Genomic DNA, 17,997 nt, shown 5'->3' with positions numbered 1-17,997 from the left:
GCGTTATTAGTGAGAGGGCGAATTTGGAGCCTTTAGGAAGCCTCAATTTCCCCAGAGCCCGCCCACAGGTGATTCACATCTGTGGGGTGGAAAGCTGAATGCTGTCTTCTGCTGGCCACCGCGCTACCTGCCTGCACAGTGGGTCAAATCAGTTCGGCGTAGCACATGATATCCCAGAATGGCGTCAACAGCTCTGAGATCAGCGTTCAGGACCAAGGTAAAGTGCAAGTGGCAGCGTGTGGTCAGCTCTGATTGTTGACACAGTGTCCTGCAGAAGTTATGTCCGTGCATTCCTTTACAGGGGAGGAATAACGTTTTTCCTCAGTTCAAAAATCTTAAGAGGATTAAAAGTAATAATAATAATTTTATGCCTTCAAGAGCTGATTTATAACATGAAGAAAGTTTTTCTACTCGTGTTCAGCTGCAGGTGCATTTAAGCGCAAAGAAGTCTACCCGTGCACCTGCAGCCTGGACCGCATTCCTTCTCTCAGTCCGCTTCACTCAGCTTGACTTTGTCCCCATTTTCACAACTCCACACTCAGTAGTTGCACATTAATCTAATCGGCCAACAGGCTGCAGCTGGTTGACAAAATGTGCAAATGAAACAGCACGTTGTACTTCTAGGATGGATAAATACTGCAGTTTTTGCTACTTTTAGCGATTTGACTCCCTGCTGTGCCGCTTTCACAGGTTCCATTTAGAGTCGGCCGACTGTGCTGCTCCTCCTCCTCTGTGGTGAGTGCTTATGAGTAACTGTTAATCTGGTAATACATTTCAGAGATAATCAACCCTACGAGTAAATGCTGATATCTTTCCTCACAGCCCACCACCAAACTGTTTATTGATGGGAAGTTTGTTGAATCCAAGTCCTCGGAATGGCTGGATATTCACAATCCTGTAAGTACTTCTAGTATTTCTTGGCAACATCCATTATTAGTTGAGGTGAATGTATACTGATGCCTCACCACACTGTGCTTGTACAGTATGGAGTTGCTTAACCTGGACATACTGGTCCAGACTGGTTTGTGTAGATGGGCATCCCACGTCAACATTTAGATTCAGATTTGGCATTATTGAATGAGCAGTATAAATTAGCACTTATTTTTAGTGTTTAAAAAAAATCCAGCTTAGAGATCATGACTTTTTTCCACTTTCACAGGCTACCAATGAGGTGATCACCCGCGTGCCCAAAGCCACCCAGGAGGAGATGCTGGCTGCTGTAGACTCATGCTCCAGAGCCTTTCGCTCCTGGTCTGAGACCTCCATCTTGGCTCGACAGCAGGTTTTTCTGCGCTATCAGCAGCTTATCAAGGACAATATTGTAAGTCACCGTAAGGTGCTCTGAAAGTAAAAACACATTCAGCCTTGTTTAATTAATGAATCAAACAAGAGCGTGGACTCACCGTTGCCTCACAGAGAGAGGTTCTTAGGTCTCCCTCTTCTCTCTGGGTACTCTGGCTTCCTCCCAAAGTTCAAAGACATGCGTGTTAGGTTAACTGGAGATTTTAGACTGGCTATGTCTCTGCGTTAGCCCTGCAATAGGCTAGTGACTTGTTCAGAGTGCACCCCACCTCTCACCATATGACAGCTCGTATCCAGCCCCACTCCAGCCGTGGGCTTGGATGGATGAATGAACAGATGGACAGACAGCATGTTAGTCCGTCCACAGTAGTTCAGAGCTCTTGTTTGAGTGAAACTTGACTTTAGGCTATATAGCTGATACAGCGTCCTCATGCGTTTCAGAAAGAACTTGCCAAGGCCATCACAGTGGAGCAGGGGAAGACCCTTGCAGATGCAGAGGGAGATGTGTTCAGAGGATTGCGTAAGTGTGTCTGACACACACACACACACACATGCACACAGATGTCCTTTTTGTCATTGAGCAACAAGTGGTTAAATATTTGCATTTTGTGTAGGCTCTTAACTCATTTACAGGAATCTGTTAATCTGTTTCATCTTGTATATGGGACAAGCGGGACAGAGGGTGGTTTATTACATGACTGATTCTGTGGAAGATTAAATTTTGATATTTTTAGGCCTTTCTATGATAGTAAATAACATGCAACAATTGGCCTGGGACAGTAAGGAGATGAGTTTTTAGTAATATGTGAACTAACAAAGTTGCTCCTGAAAAAATTATTAGTTCAAATTCAGTGATTTGATGTGGTTTGTTATGTCTGTTATTTCTTTCATGGAGATGGTGTTTTAGATCATCTTCATATGCCCGGTTTTTTTATTGACGTAGTTGTATAAATTGGCTTAGAATAAAAAATAATGTATCTGTGACAGCTGGAGTTGTCATTATAATAAAAATATTTCATGTTTACATCATACTTGAATCATCGTTTTAATAAAATGCAGATCACGATATCTACCTTTGCTAACTTTATCCTGGTGTAGCAGCTGACACACACATGCTTTTGTTTAAATGTCGTGCCTGTGCACATAAATAACCAACTACTGCCAGGGGTGTTGAACATAAGGACAAAATCTCGTGAAATGAAAAGATGCCAGTCATCCTTTAATTGCTAAACCTGACCATACTATGGTTCATACTTCTTTCTGTGCAGAGGTGGTAGAACACACCTGCAGCATCACCTCCCTGATGCTCGGGGAAACCCTGCCCTCCATCTCCAAAGACATGGACACTTACACCTATCGCCTTCCCCTTGGGGTGTGTGCCGGCATTGCCCCCTTCAACTTCCCGGCCATGATCCCCCTGTGGATGTTCCCTATGGGCATGGTATGTGGCAACACGTACCTGCTGAAGCCCTCGGAGCGTGTGCCCACATGCGCCATGCTGCTGGCTAAGATGCTGCAGGATGCTGGCGCTCCAGATGGAACGCTCAACATCATCCACGGCCAACACGACGGTAAGAGCTGGTGGCTGTGTAATGTTACAGTAAGATGTAAAGATGTTCGACAAATAAGCTTAAAGCCTCAAATTACCGCCAATAAATCCTTTTTTTTTTTTTTTTTTTTTTAAATCCATCATTCAGATAGAAAATGTAGTTATCTTGGCAGAAAAACAATGTGTGTAACAATGAAGATATCTACATTTGCTCTAAATCATAAACCGTAATCACCTGCTATTACTTAAGTCATCTCTGTAACTGTCTTCCTCTTACAGCTGTGAACTTCATCTGTGACCATCCGGCCATCAAGGCTATCAGCTTTGTTGGCTCAAATCAAGCAGGGGAGTATATTTATGAGAGGGGCTCTAAAAATGGCAAAAGGGTGCAGTCCAACATGGTGAGCAACAGTTTTAATGTCTGACATGTGCTTTAAACATCCAGAAGGTGGCAGCATTGGCCAACAGTTTCAAGTGTTTGTCGCCCAATGGTACTGAGGAGTGCATGTGCATGGTGCAGCTGTGCATCACATTTAAAAAGGCCCAGATTGCGAACTGGAAATGTTCCATTGCCTCACGTGGACTGAAATGTGGACCAAGTTTACAATGTGAAATTTGTAGGTCGTTTGTTTCTAATCTAATTCCCTGATTTTTATGTCCCTGCTTGTGACTAACCAGTTGCTGTAATGTGGAGATCAAACGGCAAAGGGCTAACCACTTCTTGTGTACTGTAGGGAGCCAAGAACCATGGTGTGGTGATGCCTGATGCCAACAAGGAGAACACTCTGAACCAGCTTGTGGGCGCGGCGTTCGGGGCAGCGGGACAACGCTGCATGGCTCTGTCCACAGCCATACTGGTGGGCGAGGCGCGTAGCTGGCTGCCGGAGCTGGTGGAACGTGCCAAAGCTCTGCGCGTGGATGCAGGTACCACGCCCCATCGCCTTCACCTCAGCCTCTCCTGTTCTCCTGAGCGCGTTTCCCCCAAGGTCCTTTTTGGTTTTATTCATCTCGGGGCCACCCACACCGCCCTAACCTCACCTCTCGCCTTATGGCCTGTTGTAACTTCACATTGGGAGTCAGCTGGGCTTGTTGAGTCAGCCATGCTGCAAATTTGTGGCCAGATCTGCGGCTCGGGCCTAAATGGCGGTCTAGAGGATCAAATCCTATGAGAAAAGAAGTTGATGTGAAGTAAAATGGAGAATGAGTCTGTGTGTTTACAGCGATATGAAGTTTAATTTGTACATTACACAGGAAACCCGCAAGAATCCATTTTAGAGGGAGTGCCTCAAAGTGCCCCTTGTCCTGGCTTTTGTGGCCAACGAAATGTCAGTGCCCATAGTTTGTTCGCATCAGTCAAGTGACAGAACGTGTAACCTTATAGCTGTTTGTTTTTTGGGGCCCTGCTAGGAGACCAGCCTGGTGCAGATCTGGGGCCTCTGATCTCTCCCCAAGCCAGGAACAGAGTCTGCAGTCTGATCCAGAGCGGCGTGGAGGAGGGAGCAAAGCTGCTACTGGATGGCCGAAATATTAAAGTCAAAGGTTACGAGAACGGCAACTTTGTGGGACCTACCATCCTCGGCAACGTCACAGTATGAGGCTTCATGTGTTAAAAGTACTTGCACGTGAGTGATATTACAAAGATGTCTGCAGTCTGTGAAAGTGCTCCGTTGTGCGCTCTTTCAGCCTCAGATGAAGTGCTACACCGAGGAGATCTTTGGGCCCGTGCTGGTCGTTCTGGAGGCAGACTCCCTGGACAACGCCATCAGTTTGGTTAACAAGAACCCCTATGGCAACGGTACAGCCATCTTCACCACAAACGGTGCCACCGCACGCAAATATACTCACGAGGTGGATGTGGGCCAGGTGAGTGGCCGCTGCGTCCAAATGTGCAGCTCGTTCAAGGGAGAAAGGAGACATTCACGCCGCTCTGTCGTTTCTATGCACCATCTCAAGCGGAGAGAACATCATATTTGTTTGAAAGCCTTCACACATTAAATAAAAACAATTATTTTCCATGTTGAGCATACCCTTATTTGCTCCCTACCCAAAATGCACACCTTAAGCAACCCCCTTTTTCCCCTCCACATCCACACCCAAGAAAGTCGCAAATAGCAACAGCAAATATGCTTCTGTTAAATAAAAATAGGGATGCATCGAAATTTTCCAGGTAGTATTCAGGGGAAGAGGGGAGTTGGTGGTGAGGATTGTTAAAATTAAATCTCAAAAGGGATTTCTAGGTGCGTATTTAACAGTTAAGTAAAAACATGGCCATCCTGTTTGTTTGCCTGTGGAGCCTAGTTATGCCCTGTGTTTGCTGTTCACATGTCGGGGAATGTTGTGCAGGCCATGTGCCGTACTCGTCTCCAAACCTCCATGCAACAAACATCTACTTTTCTGTTTTTTTTCTTTTCTCCCATGCACCTTTGCCAAAAGGCCCAAGTATGCAAACCTATTCCCGTTGTTTAAAACACACTAAACCAACCATGCCGTGCCTCTTGGTGTTTTCGCAACAAAACTTTATTTTTATATATTTTTGGTTTTCCTCCCTTTTTCGTAAGAGCACGCTTCGTTTTCACACATCAAATAAAAGCCACAGGTTTATCTCTGTTTTGTGCGATCGTGTAAGCCTGCTTTGTAAACAGCACGCACGTACCGCATCTCTCATCAGCTGAGTCTCGCTTGTCCCTAGCAATTTAGGACCTGAGGGAATTGTTTTACAAACCTTACACTTATGGAAATGAAAGGGACAATGCTTGTTTTCTGCAGGTGGGAGTCAATGTTCCAATCCCGGTGCCGCTGCCAATGTTCTCCTTCACTGGATCGAGGGGATCCTTCAGAGGGGACACGAACTTCTACGGAAAACAAGTGAGTGGCAACTAAAACAAACGGATCCTGTCGTTGGGCCTGTGAGAGTAAAAACACAGCAGCTGTCTTAATGTGATGTAAACGCTTTTATTTTTGCTCTTCAGGGCATCCAGTTCTACACACAGATCAAAACCGTCACTGCACAATGGAAAGCTGAAGATGCCACCTTAAAAAGTCCTGCCGTTACCATGCCTACCATGGGACGCTAAATGCTCCATCCAGTCGCTGCTGATTACTCTTGTAAACCAGGAGACGTCAAACGCTCCACTTGCAAAAGCAGATTCATATGTCACCTGTGAATAGCTCATAAATACAAGTTATAAATAAATAATCCCCAGATTAAAAGGCTTTATATTAGATATGTATATGTGGCTATTGTGTGAGGGGACAACACTAAGGCAATCCAAAAGTTCTGTAACATTATTGGGTCAATGTCATTTCCAGAAATACAGCACCTGCTGAAACTCTTATACACTTGCTGTGTTTGTGTTTCACAGAAATGAAAGCTGCCTGGAGTCACACCGGTTGCCTTTGATTATGCTATCTTACACCTCTCCTCCCATGACCCCCTTTTCTCCTCTGCCACAATGAGGCATCTTCCTGTAAACGTGCCTCATGTTTATCCATTCATCAAGTGTCTTAATGTGCAAATGCTGCACCTGCACTGTACTGATACTCATCAAGCTTACGTTCTAGTATTGTGTATATGACTTATCAGATAAGAGAGCGTCAATGTGCTGACACTTTATATCAAATCTATCAATACACAGGCAACACTATAGCTCACCGGATTGAGCAACTGACCGATAAGATGTAAATTTTACAGGCCTGGGTTTGAAACAGCCCTGAGCCATTTGCTGCTCTCTTCCAGCTTTCCAATCTACTTTCACCTTTTCTATCATAATAAAAGATAAAACCCCTCAAAAATGACTTAAAAAAAAAAACATCTATCCATCCATTCTTTTTAACCACTTACCACACGGGTGAGTGTGGGTGGGGGGTCATTTGTACAGGTGACCCGGCTATTCAGCTTATAAGATGCTACTTCTGTTCCAACTGCTTGTCACATCCTTGCTGGAAGGCGCAAAGAAAGGATGTAAGTGGATGTAAGGTGTGTGGGCAAACTGAAATCCTCATGTCACCTGGTGCATATGTTCTTATCAGCACTCTGTAGTCACAAATAGATTTTCTTTCTTTTCTTTTTTTAAACTGAGGTACAACAGACAGAACGTGCAAAAGCACTCACATGCCACACCGCACATGCGTGCACGGTAAGATATTTTGAACAAGCACAAACAAACATCCTATATTCTAGTTGTGTTAACACTCTTGAGGAAACACGCAAGCACAGTTTAATGTGAGACACAGAGGCCACTCGGAGGTCACGTGATGTGTGTATCTGGCTGGGCGGCTGGCAGCGTGGACTCTGATGGCGCCGGGGTGCTCATGGTCGCCGGGGACAGCTCCTCTCTAATTCTGGAAGAAAGTCATCATCATGCCACTGTGTTGATAAATCACATGTAGGCACTCATGTTCTCACAGCCGCTGCTTTTTTGGCTAAACATGGAATGTGGGGACCAATAAATCTTAAAGGGCTTCTTAATTGCAAGGATGAGGCACAGTTTTTATTCTTGTGCATTCCTTCAGCGTCTTACCCGGCTACATCGTTCTCCGTGAAGCTCCTCTTCTCAGTGGAGGCCGGCAGAGCCACCTGTCGGCTGACTTGGCTGTCAGGAAGATGCGGAGTTGCGGTTAAATACAGAACCTCACAGTGAAAAGTCATGTTTTAGCACAGTGGTGTCTTTTCACTGAGGCCTCCAGCCTGTCTAGCGAAGGGGTTACTCCGGGTCAGCACAACGCACATGGATTTGCATGCTGCAAACTTCAGCTGCCAAATGTTCTGTGTTATTCTGCTGGTCTAGCTGCCAGACCGAGGTTAACCTGAATATACTTCTCATGCCTGCCTTGCCCCTATACATCCAGCTCTCCTGCACACTCCTTCCTGAAAATCATGTTACCAGCTGCTCTCTGACCACAAGTGTTCAAAGAACAAAATAAGCTGCGAGTGCACGTGAAGAGAGGCCAATAGGGTGAAAGCAAATCGACGTGACCAGATGTTTGTTTCCAAGCACACGACTCTGCGGCCTGGGCCTATTTTTACTATTGTGCCCAGACTCTTTCTTCATTCTTTTTAAGCAGCTGCATGGAAAAGAAAATTGCTTGAAGCCTAACTGATGTTTTATGGTATCCTCTTCTGCTGAGAAAATGGCTGTTTAAAACATTAAAAAGAGGGAGGAGTCATCAGAAGCTGTGACTGAACCTCTGCACAGTGTCACTGCACTTTGTTCTTCAGAGTTAATTGCTGCAGCAGTGTCAGTTCATTCTGGGGGATTACAAAAGGATTCGAATGTATTAAAATCGGGATGAAGTCAATGAGCGAACAAAGCGTCCAGCACGACTTTTGCTAAGTCAAACATAAACAAATAATTGCAGCGTTTCATTACCTTTCTCTGCATCCATTCATTTTAGCAAAGAGAAGCCGGAGCACTTGTTCCTTTTGCTCCCAAGTGAGATCAGAGATTTCAACTTCGCTCCCCGGTTGATCCGTCCTTCAAGACAAGCAGATGAAATCACATTTCAGTGTCACTTTTGTTGTGTAAATTCCTTTACTCAATGAATATGAACCACAAAGATGTTTGCTGACCACTGAACAAGCTGGGAATCAGCACTAGTAAACATAAGGAATTAAAAATATCAGGAAGATACACACAGCGTATGGAAATGATGAGAAGGGCAGGACACCTACCATGTCGCAGCCGCCTCCATGTCTGAATAGACAGAGTTGGTACTGTGGGCAGTTTTATGGAAGGTGCGGATGGGTGGGAACTTTATCTTTCCTGCTGTGGCTTCTCTAAACCTCCTACGATAACTCTGCAGTGCCTCCTGTCTGTATTGGAGCCTGCTGTCCTTGATCTCCTTCCTCACATGACCCAGTGCTTCATGGAAGAACTCCTCCAGCTCTTGGCGCTTTGCTACAATGGTGCTCGCCAGTTGCTTCACATGCTTCATTTCCTTTTCTCGCATCGCGAGCACTTTCTGCAGCTTGTCCAGCTCCACCTGGCTGGCCTGGATGGTGACCAGGTTCGCCTTCTCTTTCTTCTCCTGCTGCTCAATCTCCACGGCTTTGAGCTGCAGGGCCTCCTCCAGGGAAGCCACCTCGGCCCTCAGTTCAGTTAGCTTCTGTTTTTGAGTCCCCATCTGTGCTGCGTTGTCCTTTACCGTCAACTCCAGCATGCTCTAGGTGAGCAGGAAACGGATAACACAGAGTTAATTTTAGAAAATCCTCTCACTTTTATTCCAGTGTAGAACAAGGAACAGATATTGACTTGTGTTCCAGCCTGTTCTGCTCAGTGAGTGGTCAAAGTTTCAGTAAGCCAGGTTTACTCTACTGATTAGCTGTCATCATCAGAGGTAAGATTAATGTGCCCAGCATTTATTTATGTTTAAGAATCACAGCCAGAAAACGGCCAAGGATAAGCTACTTTATTTGAACCCAGACACCAGTGGAAACTCACCACAACCACTGACCGCTGAGAGGCTGGATAGTAGTCAGAAGATGAGGGGGGTGGGAGTGGGACCACAAGCAAAATACACAGGATCAGCACAATAAACAACACAAGGGAAAAACCACCTGAAATATATTCTGCACAGATCTGACAAGTGTTTCATAACTGAAAGTGATTTAAAATGTCTTTATGGAGATGAATGGCCTCTGTCCAGGGACTGCTGGTGCCTAATAGCTACTCTGGTGTTTGCTGTCCTTTGGTTTAAACATACCTTGTCCAATGCCAGTGAGGTGTTTTCCTCAGTCAGTAACTTTGCTAACTTCTGCAGATCCTCTGCCTCCTTTATGTGATATTTCAGCTTGTCAATGAGGCAATCGCGCTCCTTGATCACAGAGTGCAAAGCATCTTTCAATCGCCTAAACAGTTTACAGCATAAAAGAGAGACACTGAAAAATGAATCAACAGTTATGAACACGCACCAGTCTTGATATTGTGTTCAGCAGTATTTGCAGTCAATTCCTAGCCTGCTGCAAAAAAAATATTCATTTATTTATTTGTGAAATACAGTCCAAAAAATGAAAATAAAAGTATAAACCCTGTCAGTTCTAAGATTTTGTGCATCAGTGTTTAGTCTTTATGAGCACTTAAAATTAGATAAACACAACCTCAGATGATCTATAAAACATGGCATATTATACTGAGTCAAGAACAACTTGGCTGATGAAGCAGTGTATGGGGAAAACTAAGTACTAGTTACACAGAGATCATGAGAGCAACTATCAGTCAGATGCTGCTACTCAAATGATATGAAATGTGACCATGTTCACAGAAGCAAAGGTTTTGGCAGTTTGTTCATCTGGTGCATTCAGATGTGTGTAGACACAATTCCAATTAGGAAAAATATCGGCAATGATCTCAGAGAATCTGGGAACGGTTATTAGCTCATTTTAAACAATCTGAAGTCCTTCTACAGTGAAGGATTGTTCACAAGTGGAAAACACTCAAGGAAGTTGCCAATCTTTGCAAAAGTAGATGTTCCAGCTAAGAGAAATTAAAAAAAGACTACTAAGGCCCCAGTTAGCATGTAACTTCAGTACAAAAACAAACAAACAAACAAAGTATTGCATCTTTGCCTCGTCTTTCTAAAAAAAAGACATGTCAGTATGACTTCGGTTTGCAAAGATGCATCTTAGACAAACCACAAAACCTCTAGAACAATATCCTTTGGAGAAACAAGACCAAAATTGAGTTGTTGCCCATAATTTATAGTGCCACATTTCATGACAAGCAAACACAAGATATCAGCACAAATACCTCAAACCGACTGCCAAGCATGGTGGTGGAGGAGTGATGGTTTGGGCTTGTTTTACAGAACCTGGGCACCTTGCAGTCATTGAGTCGACCACGAACTCCTCTGTACACCAAAGTATTCTAGAATCAAAATGAGAGGCCATCTGTCTGATAGCTAAGGCTTGACTCGGTCATGCCAGTGGTCAGGACAATGATCCCGAGCACAGCATCAAATCTACAACAGAATGGCCAAAAAAAAGAAAAAGACTAACAATGACCTGGTCAAAGCGCCACCTTTAACCCGAGTGAAATGATCTTAAGCTGCGCATGAATAATTGCTGCAAACCTCAATAAACTGAAGCAAAATTGTAAAGAAAAGTGGGTCAGAATTCCTCCACAATGATATAAGAGGCACACGGTCACACAGTAACGTTATTTCTGCTAAATGACGATGGCAATTTTATTCATACAGCACATTTCATTATACTTCAGCTCAGTGTATTTTAAACAGACAATAAAGGTGGTGTGGATGTACTTAGTTTTTCACACACTGCTTCTTTGTTCTGGCTTAGTTTTTGTTCATTAAAGGATGTCCTTGACGAATATGTCATCTGTTGATGTCCTGATACACAAAACTTGAATGTAATTCAAAGAAAATATTATTTTTACCATGACTGCATATTTCAAAGTTATTAAGTAGTGCATATTACAATAATATAATAAGGACATTTTCTTTTGTAAGCCTCGTAAAGTGAATTAACTGAATGACTGCACTTGACTTTTTAAGATCACCCACATGTGTCCAAAATTAAATCAATTACCGACACCAAGAGCAAACCGACAGGACCACACCAGTATCAATGTAAATGTTTTATGAGCTGTAAAAAATAACTAAACACAGCAGAGGCAGTGCACATCTTATGGCCTCAAAAGTAATAAACTATGGTCTTCCACACACACACTTTACTTTTTCCTCGCTGCAGCATGGCTGAGGATGTGTTCCTTGGAACATGACGAGCCGGCGTGGTCAAAAAATAACATCAGTTCTAGCGAAATCTATTTTTATACATAATCACTCATATGAGTAAATTATTTTCTCTTTGCACTTTGCATGACAGTGCAATTTATAGAGCAAAATTAGACTGTAAAGTGACAGCAAAACAAACAAACAAACAAACAAAGGACTCACACAATGGCTTCACGGTGGTCCTCCGCCATCTTGGCCATTGTTTGACTACATGCCTTTGTTTCTTTCTCCAAGTGTTCCTGAAGGGAAATTTACAGCTTTTTCACTCTTTCAACTTTCAATATTAAAGCTTCTTTTTCACCAACATCTTTTGCACTTAGACATTTGTACCTGGTCAAACCGAGCATCAGATGGGAAAAAGGTCATTTAAGTGACTTTGACCATTTGGTACCAAATGGTTCTGAGTGTTTCAGAAATTGCTGCTCTGCTCAGGATTTTTCACTCTAGAGTTTACAGACAGCAGCCAAAAAACGAGAGAATTTGCAGTGAGCAGCGGTTCTGTTGGAGAAAATGTCTTGTTGATACCAGACATGAGAGAAGAATGGCCAGACTGCTTTAAGCCGATAGGAAGAGCACTTTTGGGATTGATTGATTGATTGATTGGTAATTTATTTCAACATGTGAACAATATACAAGCACATTTAGAAAAGAAATGAGAGAAAAAAAATATACTATACAAATTACATACAAAAAAACATTCTGATTAATTTACATGTTGAAAGGGAGTGGGAAGAAGTATACACTTATTTAATCCCACCCCTGTCCCATAAATTATCAGTGAATATTTAGTCAGCTTCCTTACTGATATAATTTGTAATAAAAATAGTGAACAGATTTCTGATATACTATATACTATAATATCACATCATGAATTTTTTGTTTGTTTGTTTTTAAATAGAGACATTCACTTAATTTAAATATTTTCCTTTTCTTTATAGATCGAGAAGATCATATTTTTATAACTCTTTTTGAACAGTTTTATGTTTGGACATTGCTTTAATTCCATATTCAGTTTGTTCCATAGTTTCACTCCTTGAACAGAAACACAAAAGCCTTTTCTTGTAGTACGTACCTTCATTGTTTTGAAGTTACAAAAACCCCTTAAATTATAACTTCCTTCTTTCAAAAAAAAACATACTCTGAATATTACCTGGCAGTTCTTTATTTTTTGCTTTGAATAGAATTTGTGCTGTTTGGAATTTCACTATATCGTCAATTTTCAATATTTCAGACTGCAAAAATAGTGAGTTTGTATGTTCCCTATAACCTGCATTGTGGATGATTCGAATTGCTTTCTTTTGAAGAGTAAAAAGTGAATGTAATGTGGTTTTATAGTTATTGCCCCAGACCTCTGCACAAGGACAAGGTGGAACGGAAGATTCACATCACAGATCTGCAGAAACTGTGTTGCTGTCATGTCAGCACCTTGTTAAATCTATGCCGTGAAGAATGAAGACATTTCTAAAACCAAAAGGGGGTCCAAGCTGGTCCTAGCAAGACATAGCTAACAAAGTTGACCAGTAAGTGTAGTTCCAAACCCGGGGGAGAATTTTTGGATTATATTCCTGACTTCCTACCATTTCTTTTAAGAACTGATCCTCCTTCTCTCTTAGGTGTTGCATTAGCTTCTTGTAAGCATCATCGCTGCTTTGTTTCATCTGGAATATGAAAAACCATGGTTACTGGTCACATTTTAATATCCTTACATGTAATAAGTATTTTTTTTTTGGGTTTTTTTTTGTGTGTCCTCACGTGAACGATATCCTGCTCCCTTTGGACTTCTATTTCTTTCATCTTTCTCATTTCTTCCTGGATCATGTTAAGCTCACTGACCTTTTGAATTAGACAAACACACACACACAGACACAAAAACAGAATCCTGGGTATTAAATGCCATGTCTCAACTGTACGCATAAATCCACTTAGACTGGATCTGGTGCAAACATCCCACAAGTGCAGCTTGTAATACTTAGGAAGATTTCATCGTGGAGTTCAAATGGCCAATGCTCTTTTGCAAACTGACTTCAGCACAGATCACTCGTGCTAAATACCTCAAGATGCTACTGTGGAGAAGCCAGTCTGAGCAAAATGTGACAAAATGACCAAAGTCATGAGAAACTAGAAAAACACGCACCCACAAACATGTACATGACGAGTAAATGAGAGGCTATCAACCATCTGATTACAACGTTAGGCCTAATCGTTATTCTGCAGATAACTCCGTTCGCATTCGTCGACTTCAGAGAGCCACTCGACAGTATTTACACAAGCTGGTTTGCGTCATCTGCAATTTTCACTGTGTGGGATCTATCAAGTGGTCAAGCCTTCCAAAAATACCTTCCAGTTTAAAGTTCACAGCGATTAGTACAGCCTAAATATGTCTTTTCCTGATGCTGCAAATTGAACATATGCAGGACAGTTATAAAAATAACTGTTTTAAAACACAGCTTATCACTATTGGAATAGTTTGGATAGTCATCAAAACATACATTACACAGAGATAAGCAGTCATACTGACATAGAAGCTATGGAATGAATGTTTATGTAAACAATAACCTACAAAAATTAGCTTTTAGCAAAAACTACTGAATCAGCCAACCTGATGGAAGGGGAAAGGCTGTTCCACAGTTTGGTTGCTAAAACATCAAAAGCGTGGTCACCTCTTGGTTTTAAGAACAGTTAAAAAACACTGATAACATAATTAAAGAGGCTGCAGGCCTGTAGTATAAGCCAGACCATGTAGAGTCCACGAAAAAAAGAATTCTACATTTCACTGAAAGCCATGAGAGGGTGGCAAAAATAGGCCCTATATGCCAACGCTGCATCCTAGGCCAACTCGATGTCTTCCAGGAAGGATTAAGCATTCAGCTCATGTGACCTTACAGTAAGAAAAGGGCTGTAAACAGCATGTTTTGGGTCACATCTCTGGAGTTAGCCACAGAATTTTCCACTGACTGATCGTATGTGAGAGGTCCATACATTTATGTAACAGGCTTGTTTTAAGTTGGTCCAAACCAGGCTTCTTTTTTCATCCATCATGTAAAAAGAGCTGGAGGATGGAAAACAGCTGCTAGCAAAAGGCTTTCTGTACATTTTTTTTTGTCTCCACTTGTCAAGCAAGCAATGCAAAATTTCTTTATTTTAATTATAAGAAGCTGAGTGCAGGGATGGAAGAGTCAAAAGTTCCTTTGCATTTTAGCGTAAGGATATGTGTGATATGTGAGGTATGGTTAACACATCAAGACCAGCAACGAGACTGCTTTTCTCCAACCAAGCACTTTTAAATTATGCTTTTCCCCCCTGTAGCCACTGACGTGGATTTAAATAACATTGGACCATGTAACTTGGAATGTGTGGGGTTTGTTTTTTGCTTTATGGTCACTTTGTTTGGTTGTTTTCTTACATAATAAATATCCACATAATTGCACACAAGACAGCTGTTGAGACACAGCGCAGCACATTTTTGTGATGCTACAGGTTTAACACGAGTACAGTAAATCACAAGCTCTACTGGAGTTTTCTGCCATGTACATACTAGGCATGTGGAGCACGTTTCGTGGACCAGATGTGAAAGTGCCTGTCTTTCTTTTAGTGTGGCTGAGTTTTATATGAACTCACCAATTTGTCCTTCTCTTCTCGGGCAAGTGCCTGCTGAGTTTGTAAGGCCTTCTCCAGCACACAAATCTGTAAAGTAACAGTTTAAATCATCCAAGAAAACACCACATTGATCACTTACATGAGGGCTGTCAACCTAATTTTACATATTCATGGGCCACACACTGCACACTTTGAGCTTTTTTAAACAGAGAGTGTTTTACTGTGAAAGATTACGACGGAATATTAGGGCCACATTAAGAAAGAAAAAATATTGTTGATCATATTGAGGGGCGATCGTGGCTCAAGAGTTGGGAGTTTGCCTTGTAATCGGAAGGTTGCCGGTTCGAGCCCCGGCTCGGACTGCCGGTTCGAGCCCCGGCTCGGACAGTCTCGGTCGTTGTGTCCTTGCAAGACACTTCACCCGTTGCCTACTGGTGGTGGTCAGAGGGCCCAGTGGCGCCAGTGTCCGGCAGCCTCGCCTCTGTCAGTGCGCCCCAGGGTGGCTGTGGCTACAATGTAGCTGCCATCACCAGTGTGTGAATGTGTGGATGACTGGATGTGTAAAGCGCTTTGGGGTCTTAGGGACTAGTAAGGCGCTATAAATACAGACCATTTACAGGCCATATTAAAAAATAAAGTCAAAAATCAATTTTGAGAAAAATGTGGAAATTACTGATGTTTTTCCATATGTGAATATATGTGATATCAAAAAATCACAACAACAACAATTATAATAATATAATTAGTAATAACATTAGTAATAACACCACTCCCACCATCACTACTGCTGCTACAATTTCTACTACTTCTTGATAGCAATAAGAATGCTGAAAAGGAGAGGTAATTAATGAAATACAAATAGAAATAATGATAAAACGGGGGTGCTAAGATGGGAACTAGGAATTAGGACACTAGGCACTGGTGATTGTACAGGGTGATCCTCGTTAGGACTACCAAGGTTTTTGGGAGAGAGGTTGGTGTCATTATAGGGCAGGTCGGCAGTATTTTTGTTCTTTATTCAATAAATTATTTTTGTCTTTTATGGTGTTGTATATAGAAAGTAGAAATGATCCTAATCTACCAACTTTGATCTTAAATGGGCCAGTCCAGTAAATCTCCCCTTTCTGTTGGTGGAAAGAACTTTAAGTACACATTTAATCCTTGAGATATCTTCATAAAAGAAAAGAAGTGCAATTTCAGCAGTAAGTCTCAGTTTTCTACATATAAAGAAATGCTACAGTAGTAAATGACAGAAATCTGTCAGCACAACTGATAATTTAAATGTTGGTTTAAATTATAAGAAATTAATGTGTAATATTACTCAAAACGTTCTGGTAGCACATTGCCTAAACTATTATAAAACATAAAGGTTTGCTTAATTTACTTTAAATTTCTTATTCATTTTTTTTCCACTGTGGATATAAAGCATACATTTTTGTAGTAAATAGTGAAAAAACAGAAACTTTTCCATCATTTGATTGTTTATCTATGACTTGATTAATTTTGGCTTCATCTTTGGTCTGAAGTCTATATCAGTAGAAAAATCCTACATTTATGCCCTCCTTTCCAAAGTCATAGAGGGCCAGATTGGAGTCTTTGTTGGGCCGATTCTGGCCCTCCAGCCTTATGTTTGACACCCCTGATTTACACCTAACATATGAAAGTTTGACAATTTTGTATTAGCTTTTATTGTACTTTCGGTTGGCACTGCTTTAAAATATTCAGTTGAGTTATTCCGGGACCTTTTCCTCTTTAGCTGCCAGCTGTCTCTCCCAGTGGCCTGCTGTATGGATCGCGTCTTTCTCCGCGTGGTACAGCTGATTGGTGAGATGCTCGTTTGCGCGTGCCACCTTCTGACAAGACTCGGTGTAGTCCCTCAGGGACTGCTCGGTGGCCTTTAACCTCAGCTCCCACAGGACGGCGTTGGCCTTGGCCTTCTCCACGTCCGACTCTTTGTCCGTTTTCGAGTCCCGTTTGCCTTCCTTCTTTTCTTTCCTGAAACAAAACCCAAAGAGGAGTTCAAGTTTCCGTTTGTACTTCAGCTCGGCTAACAACAACAAAACGCACACTTACCCGCCTTTGGTCTTTTTAGGGTTGGAGGCTTTATTCGTCGGCATCGCTGCTACAATTACTGCTACAACAACCGAGTGCTAGAACAAAGAGGAAAAGCTGAGGGCAAATAATAACACTGAAAGATGAGTAGCTCCAGTAACCTGCTGGGAATGTTTGGGTCAAAGGTTGTTGCCAAGGGCACGATGTAGACTTTTTTTTGTATAAACTTTATTGATATGCAACAAATAGCTCGTTACAATGGTTGTGCTAGCCGTCTCCATCAATTCCGTTGTTTTTTATTCAATAGTAACAGCTGTTTAGTTTTTTTTTCTTTAAGAGAACCGAGTCCACAGATCTCCCGCCCACAGGGAAAGCGTTCCTGAGTCTGGGGTGGAGGTGGCACTGTTAAAAAAGCGCTGTATCCGTAGTTTTCAGCCTTTTATGATGAACAACCAGCAGACACTATAGTCACATAACTTCAGGGACCTACTTGGGACATGTGCATGTAATCTCCAATGTATGATGGTGCTTGTCTATGCACAGCTCTAAAAGTCAAAGGCCAAATCTTAAGATGGACCGTGAACATAATGGGGAGCCAGTGCATCTGGGTCAGCAACACTCAGAAGAGTCAGAAATCCTGCAGCTGGGTTCTAAACAACCTTGGGTGGTTCCAAGGAGGTTTTGCTTAGACAAAATAAAATGAATGCATGAATAACAATTTCCAGTTCACAGCCTGATACAGTGGCACT

General features: G+C 42.2%; 2 protein-coding genes across 2 annotated transcripts; one reads left to right on the top strand and one right to left on the bottom strand.

Moving 5' to 3' along the window:
- Nucleotides 1–80: 80 nt before the first annotated feature.
- Nucleotides 81–6,632, top strand: aldh6a1 (aldehyde dehydrogenase 6 family, member A1). The gene is made up of 12 exons (XM_085342396.1): nucleotides 81–217; nucleotides 691–735; nucleotides 823–897; nucleotides 1,160–1,321; nucleotides 1,744–1,822; nucleotides 2,571–2,873; nucleotides 3,131–3,252; nucleotides 3,586–3,775; nucleotides 4,259–4,440; nucleotides 4,535–4,714; nucleotides 5,618–5,716; nucleotides 5,821–6,632. Exons 1-12 carry the CDS (start codon nucleotides 179–181, stop codon nucleotides 5,923–5,925), a joined length of 1,581 nt encoding a protein of 526 aa, XP_085198522.1. The 5' UTR covers nucleotides 81–178; the 3' UTR covers nucleotides 5,926–6,632.
- Nucleotides 6,633–7,098: 466 nt separating this feature from the next.
- On the bottom strand, nucleotides 7,099–17,313 carry bbof1a (basal body orientation factor 1a). Its single transcript, XM_085343306.1, has 11 exons — nucleotides 17,270–17,313; nucleotides 16,939–17,191; nucleotides 15,218–15,283; nucleotides 13,352–13,432; nucleotides 13,177–13,257; nucleotides 11,762–11,838; nucleotides 9,554–9,698; nucleotides 8,523–9,013; nucleotides 8,221–8,325; nucleotides 7,372–7,443; nucleotides 7,099–7,192 (listed from the first exon to the last, which is right to left on the bottom strand). The coding sequence occupies exons 1-11, from the start codon at nucleotides 17,311–17,313 to the stop codon at nucleotides 7,099–7,101; spliced, it is 1,509 nt and encodes a 502-aa protein (XP_085199432.1).
- Between the last annotated feature and the right edge of the window lie 684 nt (nucleotides 17,314–17,997).

The sequence above is a fragment of the Diplotaxodon limnothrissa genome, linkage group LG19 (assembly GCF_057381915.1).
Source record: "Diplotaxodon limnothrissa isolate DT_005_m linkage group LG19, D_limnothrissa_male_GT1.1, whole genome shotgun sequence".
NCBI lineage: Eukaryota > Metazoa > Chordata > Actinopteri > Cichliformes > Cichlidae > Diplotaxodon > Diplotaxodon limnothrissa.
The sequence above is the reverse complement of the archived record's forward strand: the minus strand, read 5'-3'. Positions and strand labels throughout refer to the sequence as shown.

What these genes read in the sequence shown, in the direction of transcription:
- bbof1a (XM_085343306.1), bottom strand. Translation starts at nt 17,313, where the DNA reads ATGCCGACGAATAAAGCCTCCAACCCTAAAAAGACCAAAGGCGG. An exon ending in CCTAAAAAGACCAAAGGCGG is followed by an intron (nt 17,192 to 17,269) that starts GTAAGTGTGCGT and finishes GTTTTGTTTCAG; the next exon opens with GAAAGAAAAGAAGGAAGGCA. An exon ending in ACGGAGAACGATGTAGCCGG is followed by an intron (nt 7,193 to 7,371) that starts GTAAGACGCTGA and finishes ACTTTCTTCCAG; the next exon opens with AATTAGAGAGGAGCTGTCCC.
- aldh6a1 (XM_085342396.1), top strand. Translation starts at nt 179, where the DNA reads ATGGCGTCAACAGCTCTGAGATCAGCGTTCAGGACCAAG. An exon ending in AGATGTGTTCAGAGGATTGC is followed by an intron (nt 1,823 to 2,570) that starts GTAAGTGTGTCT and finishes CTTTCTGTGCAG; the next exon opens with AGGTGGTAGAACACACCTGC. An exon ending in CATCCACGGCCAACACGACG is followed by an intron (nt 2,874 to 3,130) that starts GTAAGAGCTGGT and finishes TTCCTCTTACAG; the next exon opens with CTGTGAACTTCATCTGTGAC.